Source organism: Vigna unguiculata, chromosome 4 (genome assembly GCF_004118075.2).
Source record: "Vigna unguiculata cultivar IT97K-499-35 chromosome 4, ASM411807v1, whole genome shotgun sequence".
In the NCBI taxonomy this organism is placed as follows: domain Eukaryota; kingdom Viridiplantae; phylum Streptophyta; class Magnoliopsida; order Fabales; family Fabaceae; genus Vigna; species Vigna unguiculata.
Window position 1 is genome coordinate 40,405,943 of NC_040282.1, and position 17,861 is coordinate 40,423,803.

The window sequence follows — 17,861 nt, forward strand, 5'->3', positions numbered from 1 at the left end:
TCCACCCATTCTTTCATAATTAAATCTTGAAAAATAAACTAGACATACCAAATAAATAGGTTATATATATATATATATATATATATATATATATATATATATTATTACCTAATAAATTATAAATATTTTAGTAATAAATTACGCATATACATATAATATATATACATAAATTATAGATTATTAAAATATATATTATATGTATATGCGTAATTTATTACTAAAATATCTATAATTTATTAGATAATCTAAAATATATTTAATATATATATATATATATATTAAATATATTTTAGATTATCTAATAAGTTGTAGATATTTTAGTAATTGTAAGGCCCATTAAAATGAGTTTCTCTTTTCTGCCCTAATGTGTAAGGGTTGACCTTAATCTTTTGGGCCTAAGGGCCGGCGCATAGGGTGCAAAAGCCCTAAAGCTGCTAGGGTTCCCTTTGTCAGCCTCACTTTTTGCAAATTCGTACCTAAACACTGTCCCTCCTGTTTCAGAGCTCTGCTAGGGTTAGTCGTCACCCCTCCGAGCGAACTCCAACTTCTCCACTCCATGTAAGTTATTTCCGAGCTCGTTGTATTTTCTACTAACTCTTCTGTGGCATTTCCGTGAGACTCTTTTTGATGACCCCCTTCTGCTATATTTTCTTTGGGTTCCTTATAGCCGTTGTTCTCCTTCCTTGAGCTGTTGTGCTCTTACCTTCGGTGTCGAGGGCGTGTAGGGTTGTCTTGCTAGCTTATCTCCAGGTAAGGGAAGCTAGAACCCTTTTGTCTGGTGAAATGATGGTGATTTTGATGGTGTTCTGTGATTTTTCGTGCTTATATGTGGTTGCGATTATATGGCATGATTTGTGTTGTTGTTTGGGCATGAACTGTATTGATAGCAGTGAGGAACAGTGGCGGAGTCTATTAAACTCGCCTAAGCGAGCCTGCCTCGCCCAGGCGGGATTAACAGGGACTCGCCTGTGTATTTTTCCACGAAGGGTCGCCCAGGCGACCCACTGCACTTTTGGGCGAGCGAACGTCTCGCTTAGGCGAGGAGGGTCTCGCCTGAGCGAGAACGCGCGCAGGGTTCTAATTCTGGAGGTCGAGCTCTCGCCTAGGCGAAGGGAGCTCGCTTGAGCGAGGGTCTTCCTCGCCTGGGCGAGACCCTTCTGCCTGAGCGAGATGCTGGGCGAGAATGTGGTTGGAATTGATATTTTCTTTGATTTCAAAAGTGGACAGCATGCTTGTATGAGTATTCTTTTAAGTTTATGAACTGGATGGCCTTTGTGAATGAGGTGGTGTATGAGTTATGATTTGTGGGCTTTAACATGATGTGAGCATGATGATTGTATGAAATGATTCATGAAATTGAAATGATGAGTTTGGTATGAGTTCAACATGAGATATGAAAGGGTGGGTATCAATGTGACATGGTAATGGTATGAGACAGAGCTCCATATTCTGGGCTCGAGAATAACGAGTTGGCAAGGTTTGGTCGGGAACATGAAAGATGTGGACAATGAGAAATTGTATGAGATGTATATGTATATGTATATTGCGTGTATGCATGCCGAATCTGTTTGATAAATTAAGAACGCTTGGTCAGTGTCAGTGCGTAAGTCCTTGGGGTCTCTAGGTGAGACCTCCGAGGTCGCGCTTCAGTGGTCGGGACGTAATTCCATGGCCCCTGTTAGTGGGTGTCCATGGTGGTGCCCCATCTGTATAACTAGGTAAGGATTCAAGGTAAGGACTGCATCCTGACGCTCTAAGGGGCCAGTTAGTCTCACTTAGAGCAGATTGACTCCTGTGGTGAGAGTAGCAGGAGGCCTGAAATTCATTAAGGGCTAACCTTGTGGTGAGGGAGATTTGATTCATCGTAACACTTGTAACACATAGCTCGGAGATTAGCAGGTCAGGGTCGAGCAGGGGTATCCACCACAAGTGCAAGCATCCGCTGAATCCGACTAAGTTATACTTATCCGGATGTGTCGAGTCGAGTCGTAGTGTATTGAATGAAGAGTCATGACATGCTTGGTTGTGATATGGATATGGGATGATGATACTGTATTTGACTGTATGATGAAAATGTGTTGGCTCTAGCTTACCCTGTTTATTGTATGATTGTCTTGTATGTGGTACTTCTTTCTTGCGATGGTCATCAATTCGATTGATGGGAGCAGATAGGCGAGGTTCTCGTGGCCAACAAGGGAATGGTGATTCCGCTGCTTAGCCATCTGGGCTGGAGTTTTCTTCATGTTTTCTTTAGGGTTATGGCCCTTGTATCTCTTTATGCATTTCTACTCTACGCTCTTGGTGAAACTTGTATTCAGTTTTCCTTGGCATCGTGGTATGCCCTAGTGTTGTAGGGGTTGTGTTTAAAACCCCAGGACTACGCTACTTTGATCATCTCTGTGTGACGTTCCCTTTAATTTTACGCATTAAATTAAATGGGGCGTTACAGTAATTAAATAAATATTTTAGTAATTAAAACGAGGATGGGTATTTGGGCGGGGATATGTATATTCTCATCCTCATCCCCAATTGAAAACTTCGGGTATTATTCATACCCATACTCATACCTAGTCAATGCAGGAATTTTCCGTCAAAACGGGAACAAGTTCAGGTGATACCCACAGGTACAAATTTATTTGCCATCTCTAGTAGAGATGAGTCTGCCCAAGTTGACGACCATAACTTCTAGCCTGGATCGACGGTTAAGACGAGTCGACCCGTTGCCAGAGTTGAGTCGGGTCGGGCCAACACGAGTTTGACCGACAGCCTGGACAAGTCGATCCAAGTCGACAACTAAGAGGGGTCGAGGCTGTAACATCCCAAGGGAATATTACTTAAAAAAAATAAATAATAAAAGAAATAATTATATTAATAGTCGTCTCGATAAAAATCTCAACGCGGGAAAATTTAAATTCATGAAAGCATGCGCCAAAACTTATAACATAATTAGTCAAATGTTTCAAGTTCCCATTATTCGTGTTTATAGTAAAAACGTAAAATAATACATGTAAGAGAAAATCCTAGCTCTAATCCCATGCTAGCCCTCACTCCGCCATCTGAACATCCTCAGCACCACCTGTATCAACATCTGCTCCCGTGTAACGAATTACACGATCATCGTCATACACAAACAGAAAGGGTGAGCTGAGAAAATAAAATAACAAGCATATACAACACAAGATAAATCATATACCCATCTTATTCATTATATATAATTCTTGGCAAAGACCTTAACCCCAAGACTTATCAGTCTTCAAATCATACAATTTGTTAGCCTTGGACTCGGGAACACGATGCTCACACGAACCTACCCGCTCGTGGTCCTGCCTCTACGAACCTCCCCGCTCGTAGTCCTGCTCTACGGACCTACCCGCCCGTAGTCCAACACATGTGATCCACCAGCCCCGTACCTCCCCGCACGTGGCATCTCTCAACGTGAGCACGAAACATACGAACCTACCTCGCTCGTATCCCCACGTGAGAGTAACTGGATATGAACCTCCCCGCTCATATCATCACTTGTCCTCCACCATCCATGAACCTACCCGCTCATGGCACAGCATCTCCCGATCCAAGCGAAGCAACATCGTTAATTAAAAGCAACACACCAAGAAAGCAAGAACAACAACATTTCTGCCTGGCTCGACCCACACGCCGCCAGGCTAAACTGTTCCAGACCGCCTGGCGGTAACCACCGACCGCCCGGCGCCAGCGTCATTCTAGAGTCATTGTTTTCTCGTCACCGCCTGGCGGAGCACATCGTGCCGCCAGGCGCTCCTCGGTGCAGTGTTCTCTCACGCTAAGTCTATTGCTTGGCAGTTATCAGTGGACCGCCAAGCGCCATACCAGAAGCACTCTGCAGCTGGTTTTGGCACTCGATTTGGTTGGTTCTACAATTCAAATTCCTCTAAGGCCAATTCCCCTTTGGGTCTCAGTACTCAATCCTAATCTATTGCCAACCCCAATACATTTTGGTGTCGCTATAGCCCATCTTTATCATTCGCACATTTCAACTAGAGATTCCTTTATACATAAGTCATGACGTCAAGTCTCAATTCACCAATGACAGACCCCATTTTCATACCTCCCCATTTTCACAATTTCACTCGTTCATAAACCCCATATGCTAACTCAACAGTACATGTATTCATCCATCCTTCACCCTATCTTCCCACTCCTCTTAACCATCTCACTAGAATTCTTAGTTCCAACTTATCTACCATTCTTCACAGCTAACTCCTCCTCACTATCATTAACCCACAATATCCACTAACACTTTAGCGTCAGGTTCAGTTTCTATTCAACAACAAAACGTTCCAGTGGTGTTCTTCTTACTCATTACCTTACACCCAAACAATATCCATCTCCTATCTCTTGACCTTGCCTCCTCGCAAGCTATCTCTCCTTCCCAACTTCTCACCCATAAGTTTCTCCCTTCCACTACACCAACCTTTTCGCTCATCAAGGTTCTCTCTCTCTCATAGAAATTCCCAATATAGCACCCAACCAGAACTGCCACACCCCATCGCCTGGCGGACAACACGGAACCGCCAGGCGGCATACCAGCACCAGGCCTCCAGCATGCGTTTCTGCACTCTCCACGAACCTATCTCACTCTTCTTCTTCCCCGATAATCACCATACTTACATTTACGTCCTTTTCAACACCCAATCTTAACGAAATTATATTCTTCGCATTCCTAAATTCCAGTTACTCCCTAATCAATCCCAACAATCCCATATACGAAATTCCAATATGATCACAAACATCCCAAGCAAGAAATCCAGGGCAATCATCCATCATACAATTATATAAAAATCATTTGCGACTCCGCAGTTTGTTATATTCACCCAAATTAGCATAAAAACCATCAACCAGAACGCAACCAAGGTTGCGCCACCGGGCAGGAACTCATCGCTGCCAGGCGACTCAAACCAAAACAAGAACATTCGCCCACCTCTGATGAGCCGCCTAGCGGTAGGGATTAAACCGCCAGGCGGTTTCTGGGAAAAAAACCCAGAAACCCAATCGAATAGTGTAGAAAACAGGTGGAAGCATGCAATTTCAATCAGTTATGACACAGTACAACGTACATGTATCAAAATATCAACAAAACAACTCCCCTTACTTGGATTCCTTGCCAAATTCGAATCTGTATGCCTATCCCCTCACAAAACCTTCTTAGCCTTTGTTTCCAGTCCAATCCTTGGTGATTTCAGCCCCACCACTTCTCTCAATCAGCCCCAAAACTCTGAAAAACCCTTGCTTATGGTGAGTACGAATTTACAGTGCACTCTTTCTCTTCTTATGACCTTCTCTCTCACAATCACTCTCACTTATTACCCTTTTAGTGCCTTACACGAATTTTAATTAAGAATTACACCAATGCTAGTCCAATGTTCAATTAACCCTCTGTTTTCCAGCCCTTAGGTTACCTCTCCTTTGGCTGCTAAGTTTCTAGCCCTTTCACATTCATGCAAAAGGAAATTTTGGCAAAAAGAAATTATTTAGTTCTCATCAAGGTTTGAACCCACACTCATGCACACATACCTAACCAAGGCCAAACCATTCAACCAATCCATATTTCATGATAACTCCTACAATTCTAGGAATTTATCATCACACCACACATCCAATATATAATTACATAAAAATACATAATTTAAATAACATCCACGTGACACACATAGGACTCGAACCCAAGTCCTCACACACAATAAAGTACTCTCAACCACTTGAGCTAGTACTTTTCCACATCATAGCTCCTCATATTTATTACTTAAATATTCTCATTACCCGTCCTATTTAAATAATTAATTAAATAACTATTTAATTTTTCCCGGATCTTACAGAGCCGACAGTCCATACAGGTCAACTTGGTCTGATAATCGAGACGTGTCGAGTTGGGCTGATGACCGACAAGAGTTAAGCCATGCATACGGCCGAGTCGGACCGATACAACATCCGAGACAACTTGACATCCTAGACACGTTGGTTAGGGCCCACGACTAAGATGAGCTAGCCCAAGCCATCGGTCGAGACAGGTTGGTTCGAGTTGATAATTGAGACGAATAAGTTCAGATCGATGACCAAGAAGAATCGAGTAGGACTGTCAACCGAGACTTCGATCGATGACCAAAAGTGCTACATATATGAGTACATACACAAAAGGAGGGTGAATTAAGAAATCAATATTAGGGAACCTATTTACACAACTTCGCAAACAGAGAATTAAGAAAAAAAAATAATGCATTGCAATTGTAAACTCATGTTGATGGACCACACATACTACATAAAAGTCACAATGCTTAATGAGGCATTTATTCAAACACTACATAAACATTAACACAATTGATAAAAAAAGCATTGAAGTAGTACATAACTTACCTGTAGAGCATATAACAAATGGAAGTCATAGTGGAGAGCTCAAACAATGAAAGTTTAGAGGTATACTATTGAGAACATTATAGAATTTTTAATGAGCGCTTATGCTGTTTTTTTTATTATGCTTGGAAGTTGTATGTCGAGAAACCAACTTTTGGCCTCAGTTTATAAGAAAACTGAAACCAAAAGCATCATCTAAATTTAAATAAGATATTAAATTAGTTGATATATGGTCTCGGTTCCACCCTTAATTGAAGTCAAATCGCCACACATATGGTCTCGGTTGTTTGTTGAACCGAAGTAGAATATGAAGTTTCTGGCTTCGGTTCACAACCGAAGACAAAAGCTAACCCTTTTTTTTTATCTCGCATTAATATGTCTCGGTTCTGGAACCATGGCAAAATGACAAAAATAATTGTGGCCAAAACCTTTTCATGCATTGGTGTATTTAGTTTATCGTTGAATAATTTGCACCACGTTCACGCATGTAACTTAATATTAAAACTAATAACTTTCAAAGATAAACATAAATATGTTAAGACTATTAGAACCACTTACAATGTGTTTCAACAATTTTAAAGATAATTGAAAATTATAGTTGAAATAAAATCTAAATTTAATAAAATTAAAAAAATTGAAAGAAAATTTGTTCAATTTTGAAAGGTTAAATAAATAAGGAGACGATTCAAATATAATATTAAGTGTTAGTATTCACATTAAAACTTCAAAGAAAAAGGAATCATAGAGAAAAGTGTATCAAAAGTAAATGAAACTTAAAAGCTTCCAAGAAAAGTAAGTAAAAAAATATCGTAATTAAAATATAAATATTGCTATCAGTCCTCAATTTTTTTTTATCAAAATTCATTAACATATATACAAAAGGTCACTATAGTGATTAACTTTCAAATTCTGAGTCATTTTTTTATCTTGGAATTGTTCTTTGATGTGTGACACTTTATAGATTTTGACAGCTGACACATTTCAAACGACGTTAATGTGAATTTAACGGAATGGGCTAAATCAACTATATTTAAAAAACATTGAAACATAGTTGAATTAAAAGAAAATATAGAGACCAAAGTGAATCATAGACCTAAATATAGTAACCAAATTATAAATTAAGCCTAAATTAAACATACAATCAATTCCATATTTCAATTCAAAATGGCATTCTTACTCTAAAACACAACCTTATCTCATACAAACTACAATATAAGAATTCAATTTAATTTCAAAGTCAAATAACATATAATAAACCAAATCATATTCTAAATTCATCCTCAAAAGATCTCTAAGGATAGTTTTTTTTGCTTATAATTTCTTACTCTCAAGTAATTTTCGACTCAAGCAAGATAATTATTGAAAATCTAGAGACCTAAAGCAAATTATCTAAACATAACAAAAACTAAATAAAAGCGTAAGGTAGTTGATATTTCAAAGTATGTAATGATGACTAATATGAGTTTTACAACAAGTTTAACCAAGTTGAGAGAATCACTTTGTTCAACTAACTCCATCAAAATTTATGACAAATTTAAAATGAAATAAAGAAAAATCAATAGTTTTCCTAGCAAATAGGCATTTACTCTATTTGAAAAATAGATCGGGTGAAAAACACTACTAGAAAAATGGGAAATAGTGACTGATTTTAATGATTGTGACTATTAGTGACTGGATCAATAACCAAATATTCTTTTCTTAAATGAGTGACTGATGTAATGATTGGTTTTTCAGTCATAAAATAACAGTCATGAAATCGATTACAATTTTATTTATTTTGTATGTTATTTTTTTTTAACTTACCAAAAATTACCCTACCAAATTTCACGCTATTTCCCTCTCAAGTATTCACTTTCATGAAATATTTAGGAAAGATATTAATAGAGACTTGATTCACAACTTTAATTTTGAAACCACCAAAGTCGCTCTCGCCCTTCACCAACAACTAAACTTGCCACAAACCATCTAGTACAAGGTCATCTAGCACTAGGCCACTACTTCACGAACCAATTTCAACTACTTCACGAACCATTCCCTACGAACCACAACCAAGCTCATTCACAACCATCTTGAGGTCAACCCCTTCACAAACGAGCTTGACGAACCAAAACTAGGACTCTTCACCAACCATACTTGTCTCCTTCATGAACCAGACCAAGCAGAAAGCCTAATCTTGAGGAAGCATAAACCCTTAAAAAAATTATTTGTTAAAGTAAGTGCTCGAAATGTTTATTGTAATGTCTATTTGTCTTATTTATCTGGGGTTTTATGATGGATTTTAGGTTTTACATTTTGGGTATTCTTGGATGCGTTTTGTTCATATTTGATTTTTTGGGTTTTCTTGAAATGGTGTGTGAGGTGTGTTAGCTTGTTGTGTTTTCTAGATTCATTTTCCTTGCAAGTCCAAGTCTTCCTTGCAAATAGTTGATTTAAAGTTTTGCACGAGCTATTACTTTGACGAGATGAAAATGTGTTAGATTGTTGTGTTTTCTAGATTCATTTTCCTTGCAAGTCCAAGTCTTCCTTGCAAATAGTTGATTTAAAGTTTTGTACGAACTATTACTTTGACGAGATGAAAATGGGTATGAATAGTTTGGGCGAAGGAGATTAATTAAAATATGATGGTGATGATCGGTTTCATAGACAACATTTGGGTTTGATTAAGTAGGTGGAATATGTATTGATGTGTTGGTGCAGGTAGAATTTGTATTTTTAAACATTAAATAGTGTTATTTTTTATTCTACATTTGAACAAGAGAAGAATGTGTAAAAAAGAGTAAAGTGATGTAGCAAATGTGTTGGGTAAAAACAACTTTTTCACCCTTTAAGTTGGGCGTTTCCATATATTTTTTATTTATTTTCAATGAACAAAATCAAATAAATAATTAATTACATAAAAATAAAAAAGGGTAATATGTTTTTAGTTCCTAAAATTTGACACAAAATTGGAATTTGTCTTTGTTTGAAACTTTGATACATTCTAGTTTTCAAACTTTAAAAATGAATATAGTCCTATTAACTCAATTACCTTAAATTTTTTTGACGTGTTAATCGCGTCTCTTAGCTGACATTGATTTTTAGTTTCTAAACTTTGATATGAACGTCCATGAAACTTTGATACATTTTAGTCTTCAAATTTAAAAAATGGATGGATATAGTCAATTTAACTTAATTACGTTAATTTTTGTATGTATCAAACACATTTTTCAGCTGACATTGAAATGAGAACATATCAAACAATTAAAAGGATCACATCCATTTATTTTTTAAGTTTGAAGACCAAAATATATTAAAATTTAGAACAGTGACAACTACTAATTTCGCATTAAAGTAGAGACTAAAAATATATTTAACCCAAATAAAAAATAAACATTCTATAAATGAATTTTTTTAAAATAAGAATTTAAATAAACATATTCCAATTTGTGAGATATTCAAAATTTAATTCTTATTTTAACAAACTTTGAACAAATCTTACCCACTTAATAATTTAGAATTACATTGTTTGATTTTCAATTAAATCATTTTCTCGTAATTTAAAATACAGTCTTTTTTTCATTGTAATGTTTTTAATATTGTAAAAGTAGAAAAAGAAAACAAATTTTTATCATTTTCCCCATTGAAAACATTATCCATGAAATAAGATAACGTAAACATTTATATTTTTTCAATTAAATATCGGAATAAACCACCTTTAGCAATGCCATATTCTTCTGCAACCAACCAAAATTCAAATAAATTCTTAATGATGCAATCACATTATACCATTAAAATATTGAAATAAACCACCATCAATGATGCCATATTCTTTAATATAAAACAAACAATGTTTAATATGATAAAGATCAAGAGATTAAAAATCAATTTTCGAATTAATAAAATTAATAAATTTAGAAAAAGATAAAATTCAAATAATCACACACACAAAGAAAATTAACAAAAAAATATATAAATATTTATATAAACGTGATCGGTGCAATATATTTTTTTATGCAGGTAAGTATTTATTTTAAACTAAGTGTGAGCGTCAAATTTTTTATTTTTAAAAAAGTTGAAAATAAAAAAAAATGGAATAATATGTATAAGCTACTTTTATTCATGAAAAATATTTTATACATATAAGTGTTATTCAAACTCTAAATCAATTTTCAAAATTGAATTAAATAAAAAAATTATACAAATTTATTCAAATTATAATTTATTAGACATTGGAGGTTGATTTTATGAGAAATATTATATAAGGCGATCACTAGTTATGAGTATTGAACATTTGCGTAACCATTAACACATCGTTGACAAGTGTAGAGAGAGGTGGGACTTCAACAGAAAGCAAAGTAAAATTCAAAACTCTTATTTCTACCAACAATCTTGAAAAACCTTAGCCAAATTTGAACATCGAAAGAAAGAAAGAGAGAGGTGGAGGAAAAAATGTACGTGGATCACGCCTTCTCCATTTCTGATGGAAACAGCGTTCACGGAGAGCAACGCCACCGAGCAACCGATAAAAGATATCGCTCTCGCCGTTTCTCTTATCGGCTTTGGATTCGTCGGCATCATCATCGCCTCTCATGTCCTACAATCGTTTTTTTCTCTAACAAGTGACTACTATATCTATTTATATTGCTTTCGCATTTGAATTAGTACTGTTGATAAGTTGAAGAAGCTCAATGAGCGGGTTCAGGATTCCAAATGCTAAGTGAAAGAGGTCCTAGTAGTAAAAAGTTAGGGACCGATAAACATGTGTTCGTCAGTGTACTGTGTTAACTACATGTATCAAGAAAGCATGAACAAGGCAAAACTTGCTTATTGGAAAACCATATCTAATTTGCATTCTCAAATGCTGCACATATGCTAAGATACACAAAGTTCACATTATTCAGCTCCTGATTAAAACAAATAAGCAAACTACATGAGCTATGCTAAGAGCTTTGGACTTTTTCAAAACCTACAAATTATACATCCAAACCTGATTTTTAAGTGATATCTGCCCGATCAAGCATATCCACATGGGTCATCCTCCTGGGAAACCTTGGTGGAAGTTTCAAAACCATGGAATCTTCTATCTCAATGTGTAGATGAGTCGCCACAATCACAATTCCTCCATGTTTCCTGTGTTCTGCGATGATATACTCAAGTAACTTTACTCCTTCGTCGTCTAATGCAACTGAAGGCTCATCCAGCAACCATATGGGGCGATCAATTGCGAGCAACCTGGCAAGTTGTAGTCTTTTACGCTGACCCATAGAAAGCATCCTTGGTTTTTCATTAGCTAATCTTCCTAGTCCCATCAACTCCACAGCAGCCATAGCCTTCCCTTCCTTGTTCTCAAGAACTTCAAACCACTGTACATTGTTAAGAACTGTGAACTTATCATTAATGGCGTCCTTGAGAGAGAGCCAGTTTAGTTGAAGCTTATACTGATGGAATATTGCAGATTGTTGTATGTCATGGCCATTCCAAAGGATTTGGCCAGCAGAAGGACGAGAAAACCCAGCTAACATACGCAGGAAAGTTGTCTTCCCCGACCCATTTGCGCCTGTTAGCACAAGCGCCCCTCCATCATGAAGAGACACATTCACATGACGCAGAACTTGTTGTGCATTTCTCATACATGACACATTATGGAGGAGGAGACGAGGAAATGGGGCCCTTCGGTGCATCACGTTTAACAATTGAAAAATAAAAAATAAAAAAAAAAACTCCCAAATGCGTGCAAACAGCAATTCCAAAATAATGCTTTCTGATCCTTTGATTTATATTGATGATACAGTTAGCAGAACTCACGGCGTTTCCTGCACAAGCCTGCGGCAAAATTGGAGAGAAAAGGACAATTTCTCTGCTGAAGAGTAACTCAAACTTAACTACACACGATGCAAAAGCACCTCTTAAAAATACTATAAGAATTGCATTTTCTTCACTTCCAAATATAGATGAACCTTGAGGATTGGACTAACATGAAATTGGATTATAATATAAGTAAGCACTATAATCTACGGCAAATCTTATAAGCAGCAAGTTGCAATGCAATAACAGTATGAGTCTATGATAATATGCGAGAGTTCATGATCAAAAGCTGACATAGATTGGTCACCAAACAAAATCAGAATGAAATCAAAAATTTCAGCACCAACCTATTGCCAAAATTCAGAATCAAATCAGTAATAAATATATCGAATCAGATTCAGCTCAAATTTAAGGATCGGATTCGAAGTGTCAAACATTAAAAATCAACCCAAAAAAACAAAACACTAAGTCACTGATTTGATGTGAGAAAAGAGAACGGAGGGCCAACCTGGACGACGACCACTGATTTCACGGCTTTGGCAGCTTCGCAGTTATGTTGCTCCGACACGCCACAAACATGGCGCCTCCGTGCCGGAGTCCCGTGGCCGACACGGACACGCGTAGAAAGCGTGCACGACGCGGTGTCGGATACAATTATTTAGGCCTGACACGGCCTTGTTTCTGGACGCGCAGAGATGACACGGTCTGCATGGAAAAAGCGCTAGAGAAAGGTGGAGTTCACGCCGCAGACACGGTGGCCTTGCAGTTGCAGAGGGAAGGGGGCGTGAAGGAAAAGAAGAATCTGAAACGCAAACCTAACCATTTTTTTTCTCATTAATTTAATACTTTTGTTATATTATTATGGTTAAATTACTCGAATCATATTGATTTTGGTACGAAAATCTATTTGATATCCGCATTTTAAAAAATGTCAGATGCTTATTAATTTTTGAAAAATATTTCAATTAGTTAATTAGGTCTTTCTAGGAAAAAGGATTATTAACATTTTTAATTATGTATAACGTGTTAATGTTTGATTTTTTTTTATTTTTCTATTTGATTTGATTTTTTAATTTTTTATTAGCATGTGTCAAGTTTGGTATGATATATGTTAACTTCTGTTTTTCTTAAATTCTTTTTAAAACTTTTTTTAATTTTTAATTTCTTTTCAAAATTTTTGTTGTTGTTATAAGGTGTGATACTTTTAATTTAGTTTTCATATATATATTTTTATTTAATTTAGTTTTTGTCTTTGTTTAATTTTGTTTCAATTTTTTTTAATAATTAAAATATAATTTTTAATTTATTTTTCTGTAAAATTAAAAATAATTAAATATAAATTTTTTACAAAATTAAATATTTTAATATTTATATTAAAATTTGATGATAAAAATTTAAAATAAAAAAATTAAATTGAACCAAACTTAAAAAATTTAAAGACTAAATCGATAATTATAGCTTTTATTTAAAATTCATTTTAGATAAAAAAAAAATTAAAGACACAACGTATATATTTTCTTTCACAATAAATAATAACAATAACAATGATAAATAAATACATCTACTCTTACAATATATAACTAGTAGTTTTTGCAGAATGACTAAAATACCTCGTCCCTAGCCCTACACCACATGGCACTGGCAGGGTAGAATTGGAAAACACGGAACAACCTTTGCTGCAGTTCCCTATATAAATATTAGCCACTGCAGATGTTCAACCAGATTAGGGTTTCTGTTGCCGTCACACTCGCTTTCTGAATGAGATGTATCTGCTTTGATGCTTCAACAAAACCCTAATCTCGTAGCTATTCCATTTCTTTCTTCCTGCACCTCCATAATTTCTTAATAATAATAATAATGGTTAAATATGTTTTGGTCCTGTGTGGCTGTTTTTCTCTCTTTCTCTCTCTCAATCGACAATGGCAAGGAACTTGTTCTTTTTATCTTTTTCTTTTCTATCTATGGCAGTTCTCTTCTGTTCCTCTAACCAAAAGAGGCTGTGAAGATTGTTTGCGAGTGTGGACCCGATGCATCGGTCGCCGTCAAACATCGCTCGCCGGTGGCGAGGCAACGTTATCGCTTGTGTGATCTTGTTGCAGCCATCGGTGGTGGAGTTGTTTTTCGACTTCCGATCTGTCTTTGTGATAGATCTGAGCCTCCCTAGTTCGCACCGGAATATTCCTTCGGCGGCAATGTCTCAACGTAGTATTTGGCAGAGGTGTATGGAGTGAGAGAAGGGAAAAACGCCTTTCCCGATCTCATCGGTTCTTTCTTTCCTCTCTCATTCCATACATCGTCTGACGAACGTAGCGTTGATCGATTCTGCATGGTTTTTGTTTCCCTTTGTACCCAGCCTGGAAACCCTAATTTATTTTAATTTGGTACTATTTGAATATTACCTGACATTTATTTTAATTTCTGGTATTTCTTGATGCTGTGATGTTCTTAAGCTTATGTAACCTGATGTTTTTAAACTTGTGTCATGCAACCTGACTGACTGCAGGATGGGCTGAAATAAGAAATTTGTACTGTAATTTCATTGTTGAAATCTCAGAGGGTGAATCTGAAGTTGAATCCGTGAAGTTCAAGCATTTACGTTTAAGTGTCTGAATGTCACTCCAGGAAAGGTCAAAGATGAATATTTCAGATTTTGGTTGAATTTCTGTGACTTTGGAAGATCGAGACATAAATTTCTATCAGTTTGTTTGTTTTTTTAATTAAGAACCCAATATTATAAAGTTTTGGTTCTAATTCTCAAAAATATTCATTTTTATTTTGTTTCTATGTTGTTTCTTTTAAGTAATCACAAAAATATTTGTAATTAGATCAATATATATATCATTCACACTCTAGTAGAAAACAGAGGCTAGTACTTTTAGGTACAATACATTACAAAAACTTCAAATTAATGTCAGCGGATGGATTTGGAATCAAACATCATATATTGAAATGAAAGAGACTGATGCAGAGTAATCTGTATGGATAACAAATAGATTCCTAAAGTTCTTTACTTCAGATTGGTATAACAACCAGATTCTGCTTGTGGTTGTGACAAATATATTCTTAAGTTATTTTTTGCTCTGCTACTAACTGAGTACACCCTTCACTCTATGCATCTGTCCAATTTATCAGAAAAGGTTAAAGTTATTGTCTTCTTGTTAGCATATGAGCTATTTGAAGGAATGACAAGAAAAGGAAGCAGGCTACTAAAACTGAGTGCGAAACACGATTACAATGAAACAGGGAAATGAAATCAGAGGGTTACATTCTTTCATGGCAACTAAATGAGTGCCAAATTCATCTAGCTACGAACAAAACTATCACATTGTTACATAACACTTTCAAAGGAAGACTCCATTTTAATCAACTTAAAATAGACCGTAAACTATCACTCTAATGGACAACATGAAATATCTAAAAATCAAGACTCAGATCACTACTTTTAAACTGCAATCAGCTGCTGCAGTTGTAGCCGCAAAACAAACCTGTAAAATTTTAGTGACAAACTCCAGCCTCGATGGCAACAATAATTTAGAACATGCACACTACTAACATAAGGATTACAAAGCTTCATAATGGTTTGGAGATAGGCGAGGCTTAACCAAAACCTCAAGTGGAGTAGCTCTGGTGTTGGTAAATCCAAAGAACTCGGTCATATCAATAGGTTCAGTCGAAGGATTTGAGATGTCAAAGGAATGCAACAAATTAGCCAAAGTGAAATGTATGACATTTAAGCCAAGGGACATTCCAGCACAAATTCTTCTCCCACTTCCAAAGGGTAACAACTCAAAATGTCGACCTCTGAGATCCACATGTTCGTGAGTGCTCAGGAACCTTTCTGGTTTGAATTCTAATGGATCTGACCAAACACTGGGATCTCTGTGGATCTTCCACAGGTTATGCATTAGTCGAGTTCCCTTTTTGATGTGGTAGCCACCTAAGGTGCAATTTTGTGTGAATTCACGAGGTGATGAAAGAGGTGCTGGTGGATACAATCTTAATGTCTCCTTAACTATGGCTTGAAGATAAACAAGTTTGCTTATGTCTGACTCTTTTATCCATCCATCTTTGCCAATATGCATGTCAATTTCTTCTTTAGCCTTTTCCATTGCAAGAGGATTTCGTAAGAGCAGACTAAGTGCCCATGTGAGAGTAACAGCAGTTGAATCAGTCCCACCCAAAATCAATTCCTGCAAACATGTTCAAGCTTCATCAACAAATAAACTGGAAATACTACGTATACTCAATCTATAGAATTTTCTTCTATGTCAATGTTCACAGCATTTTAATAAATGGTTCATTATACTACTTACCAGGGTAGTGGCTTTGCAAATGGTATCAGCATCAAACCCATCAATGGGAGCCCCATTAAGTGCTGAAATCATTACATCCATGAAGTCTTGATCACCTTTGACCTTTCCATCCAAACCCTTCTTCTCACGGTGCTCCTCCAACCACTCACTCAACAGCTTGTCCATTTCCTCAGCCGTTGCTTTCATGGCCTTCTCATAGCCCCCAAAATCCAACCACCTCAAGCAAGGAACCCCATCAGCCACAGTGAAAGTTCCCATCAATTTCATGAACTCATCTAAATTCTTCATAAACCTCTCTGCCTTCTCCTTGCCCTCCACATGCACCACACCAAAGTACCTCTTCCCCACCACCATCCTCACTATTATATTGAAAGTCAAATGTTCAAGCCACTCTTTCATGTCCACCAAAGTAGCACAACTGTAACTAGATTCATTCTGTTTCTTGTTGTCTACACATAAATTGCAGAGCTCTTTGAATGAGGTTTGAACCTCGGAGACACGAATGTGGCTGAGTTGCTCTATTCTGCGGTTGGAGAGAAACTCAAAAGTCACAATCTTTCGGAGCTCTCGCCAATAGGGTCCGTATGGAGACAACCCTACGAAGGCTTGGTTGTAGGACATGACTTCCACGGCGACGAGTTTAGGGCGTGATGAAACTGCAAGGTCGTTTGTGGTGAAGAGTTCCTTTGACATTTCCCAGTTGCTGAGCACCAAAGCCTCTTTCACACCGAGCTTGATGGTGAACAAGGCTCCATATTTGTCCGCCAAAGCACCCAAAGTTTTATGGGGTGTTTGTGAGCCATTCAACAGTGAAAGATGACCGAGTATTGGCCATGCCCCTTTCACTATTGGAGCCCGTTTCTCAGAAGAAATTCTACGATATAGACAGAAAAATAAGAATATTAGAGAAAGAAACGATGCAATAACAGTGGTGGTGTTTAAGGTTAAGCAATTTAGGAGAAAGTCCATTTTTGCTTGTTATGGTGGAAGAATGACTTGAAACTGTTTTTCTCTCTGCTTTTATAAGGAAAGCATGGGTCTCTGGGTTTGTGCATGGCCACATGGTTGGACCAATATGCCGTCGTTTTTTGCTTAGAATAATGAGTTGAAACTTTTGTGGAATAGTCAAAATTTTTGTAATGTTGTGTATGAATTATTTTGGGCAACTTTTTGTTTACTTGATCTGCAAGTATTAGAATATATTAGTGGATAGTTCTGCATAATGGAAACAAAAATAGGAGACAGAACAAGGGTTATAATGAAATGTTCAAAGATTGAATTTTTTTTTTATGAAAAAAATACATTTCTTTAAAGAATTTTAAAAAAGTTTTCATATTACTGTAATATTATTTTATTTGTGTTCTTTAAAAAACCTAAAAT

General features: G+C 36.5%; 2 protein-coding genes and 1 long non-coding RNA gene across 3 annotated transcripts; 1 reads left to right on the forward strand and 2 right to left on the reverse strand.

Moving 5' to 3' along the window:
* Window positions 1-11,187: 11,187 nt before the first annotated feature.
* Window positions 11,188-13,006, reverse strand: LOC114182317 (ABC transporter I family member 1-like). Its single transcript, XM_028069168.1, has 2 exons — window positions 12,677-13,006; window positions 11,188-12,186 (listed from the first exon to the last, which is right to left on the reverse strand). The coding sequence occupies exon 2, from the start codon at window positions 12,042-12,044 to the stop codon at window positions 11,358-11,360; it is 687 nt and encodes a 228-aa protein (XP_027924969.1). The 5' UTR covers window positions 12,045-12,186; window positions 12,677-13,006; the 3' UTR covers window positions 11,188-11,357.
* A 670-nt stretch (window positions 13,007-13,676) lies between these two features.
* LOC114182099 lies at window positions 13,677-15,000 on the forward strand. Its single transcript, XR_003604012.1, has 2 exons — window positions 13,677-13,969; window positions 14,672-15,000. It is a non-coding gene; the product is annotated as an uncharacterized LOC114182099 (long non-coding RNA).
* Window positions 15,001-15,579: 579 nt separating this feature from the next.
* On the reverse strand, window positions 15,580-17,488 carry LOC114182098 (cytochrome P450 82A3-like). Its single transcript, XM_028068855.1, has 2 exons — window positions 16,482-17,488; window positions 15,580-16,358 (listed from the first exon to the last, which is right to left on the reverse strand). Exons 1-2 carry the CDS (start codon window positions 17,448-17,450, stop codon window positions 15,729-15,731), a joined length of 1,599 nt encoding a protein of 532 aa, XP_027924656.1. The 5' UTR covers window positions 17,451-17,488; the 3' UTR covers window positions 15,580-15,728.
* Between the last annotated feature and the right edge of the window lie 373 nt (window positions 17,489-17,861).

What these genes read in the sequence shown, in the direction of transcription:
- LOC114182098 (XM_028068855.1), bottom strand. Translation starts at nt 17,450, where the DNA reads ATGGACTTTCTCCTAAATTGCTTAACCTTAAACACCACCACTGTTATT. An exon ending in TTTGCAAAGCCACTACCCTG is followed by an intron (nt 16,359 to 16,481) that starts GTAAGTAGTATA and finishes ACATGTTTGCAG; the next exon opens with GAATTGATTTTGGGTGGGAC.
- LOC114182317 (XM_028069168.1), bottom strand. Translation starts at nt 12,044, where the DNA reads ATGCACCGAAGGGCCCCATTTCCTCGTCTCCTCCTCCATAATGTGTCA.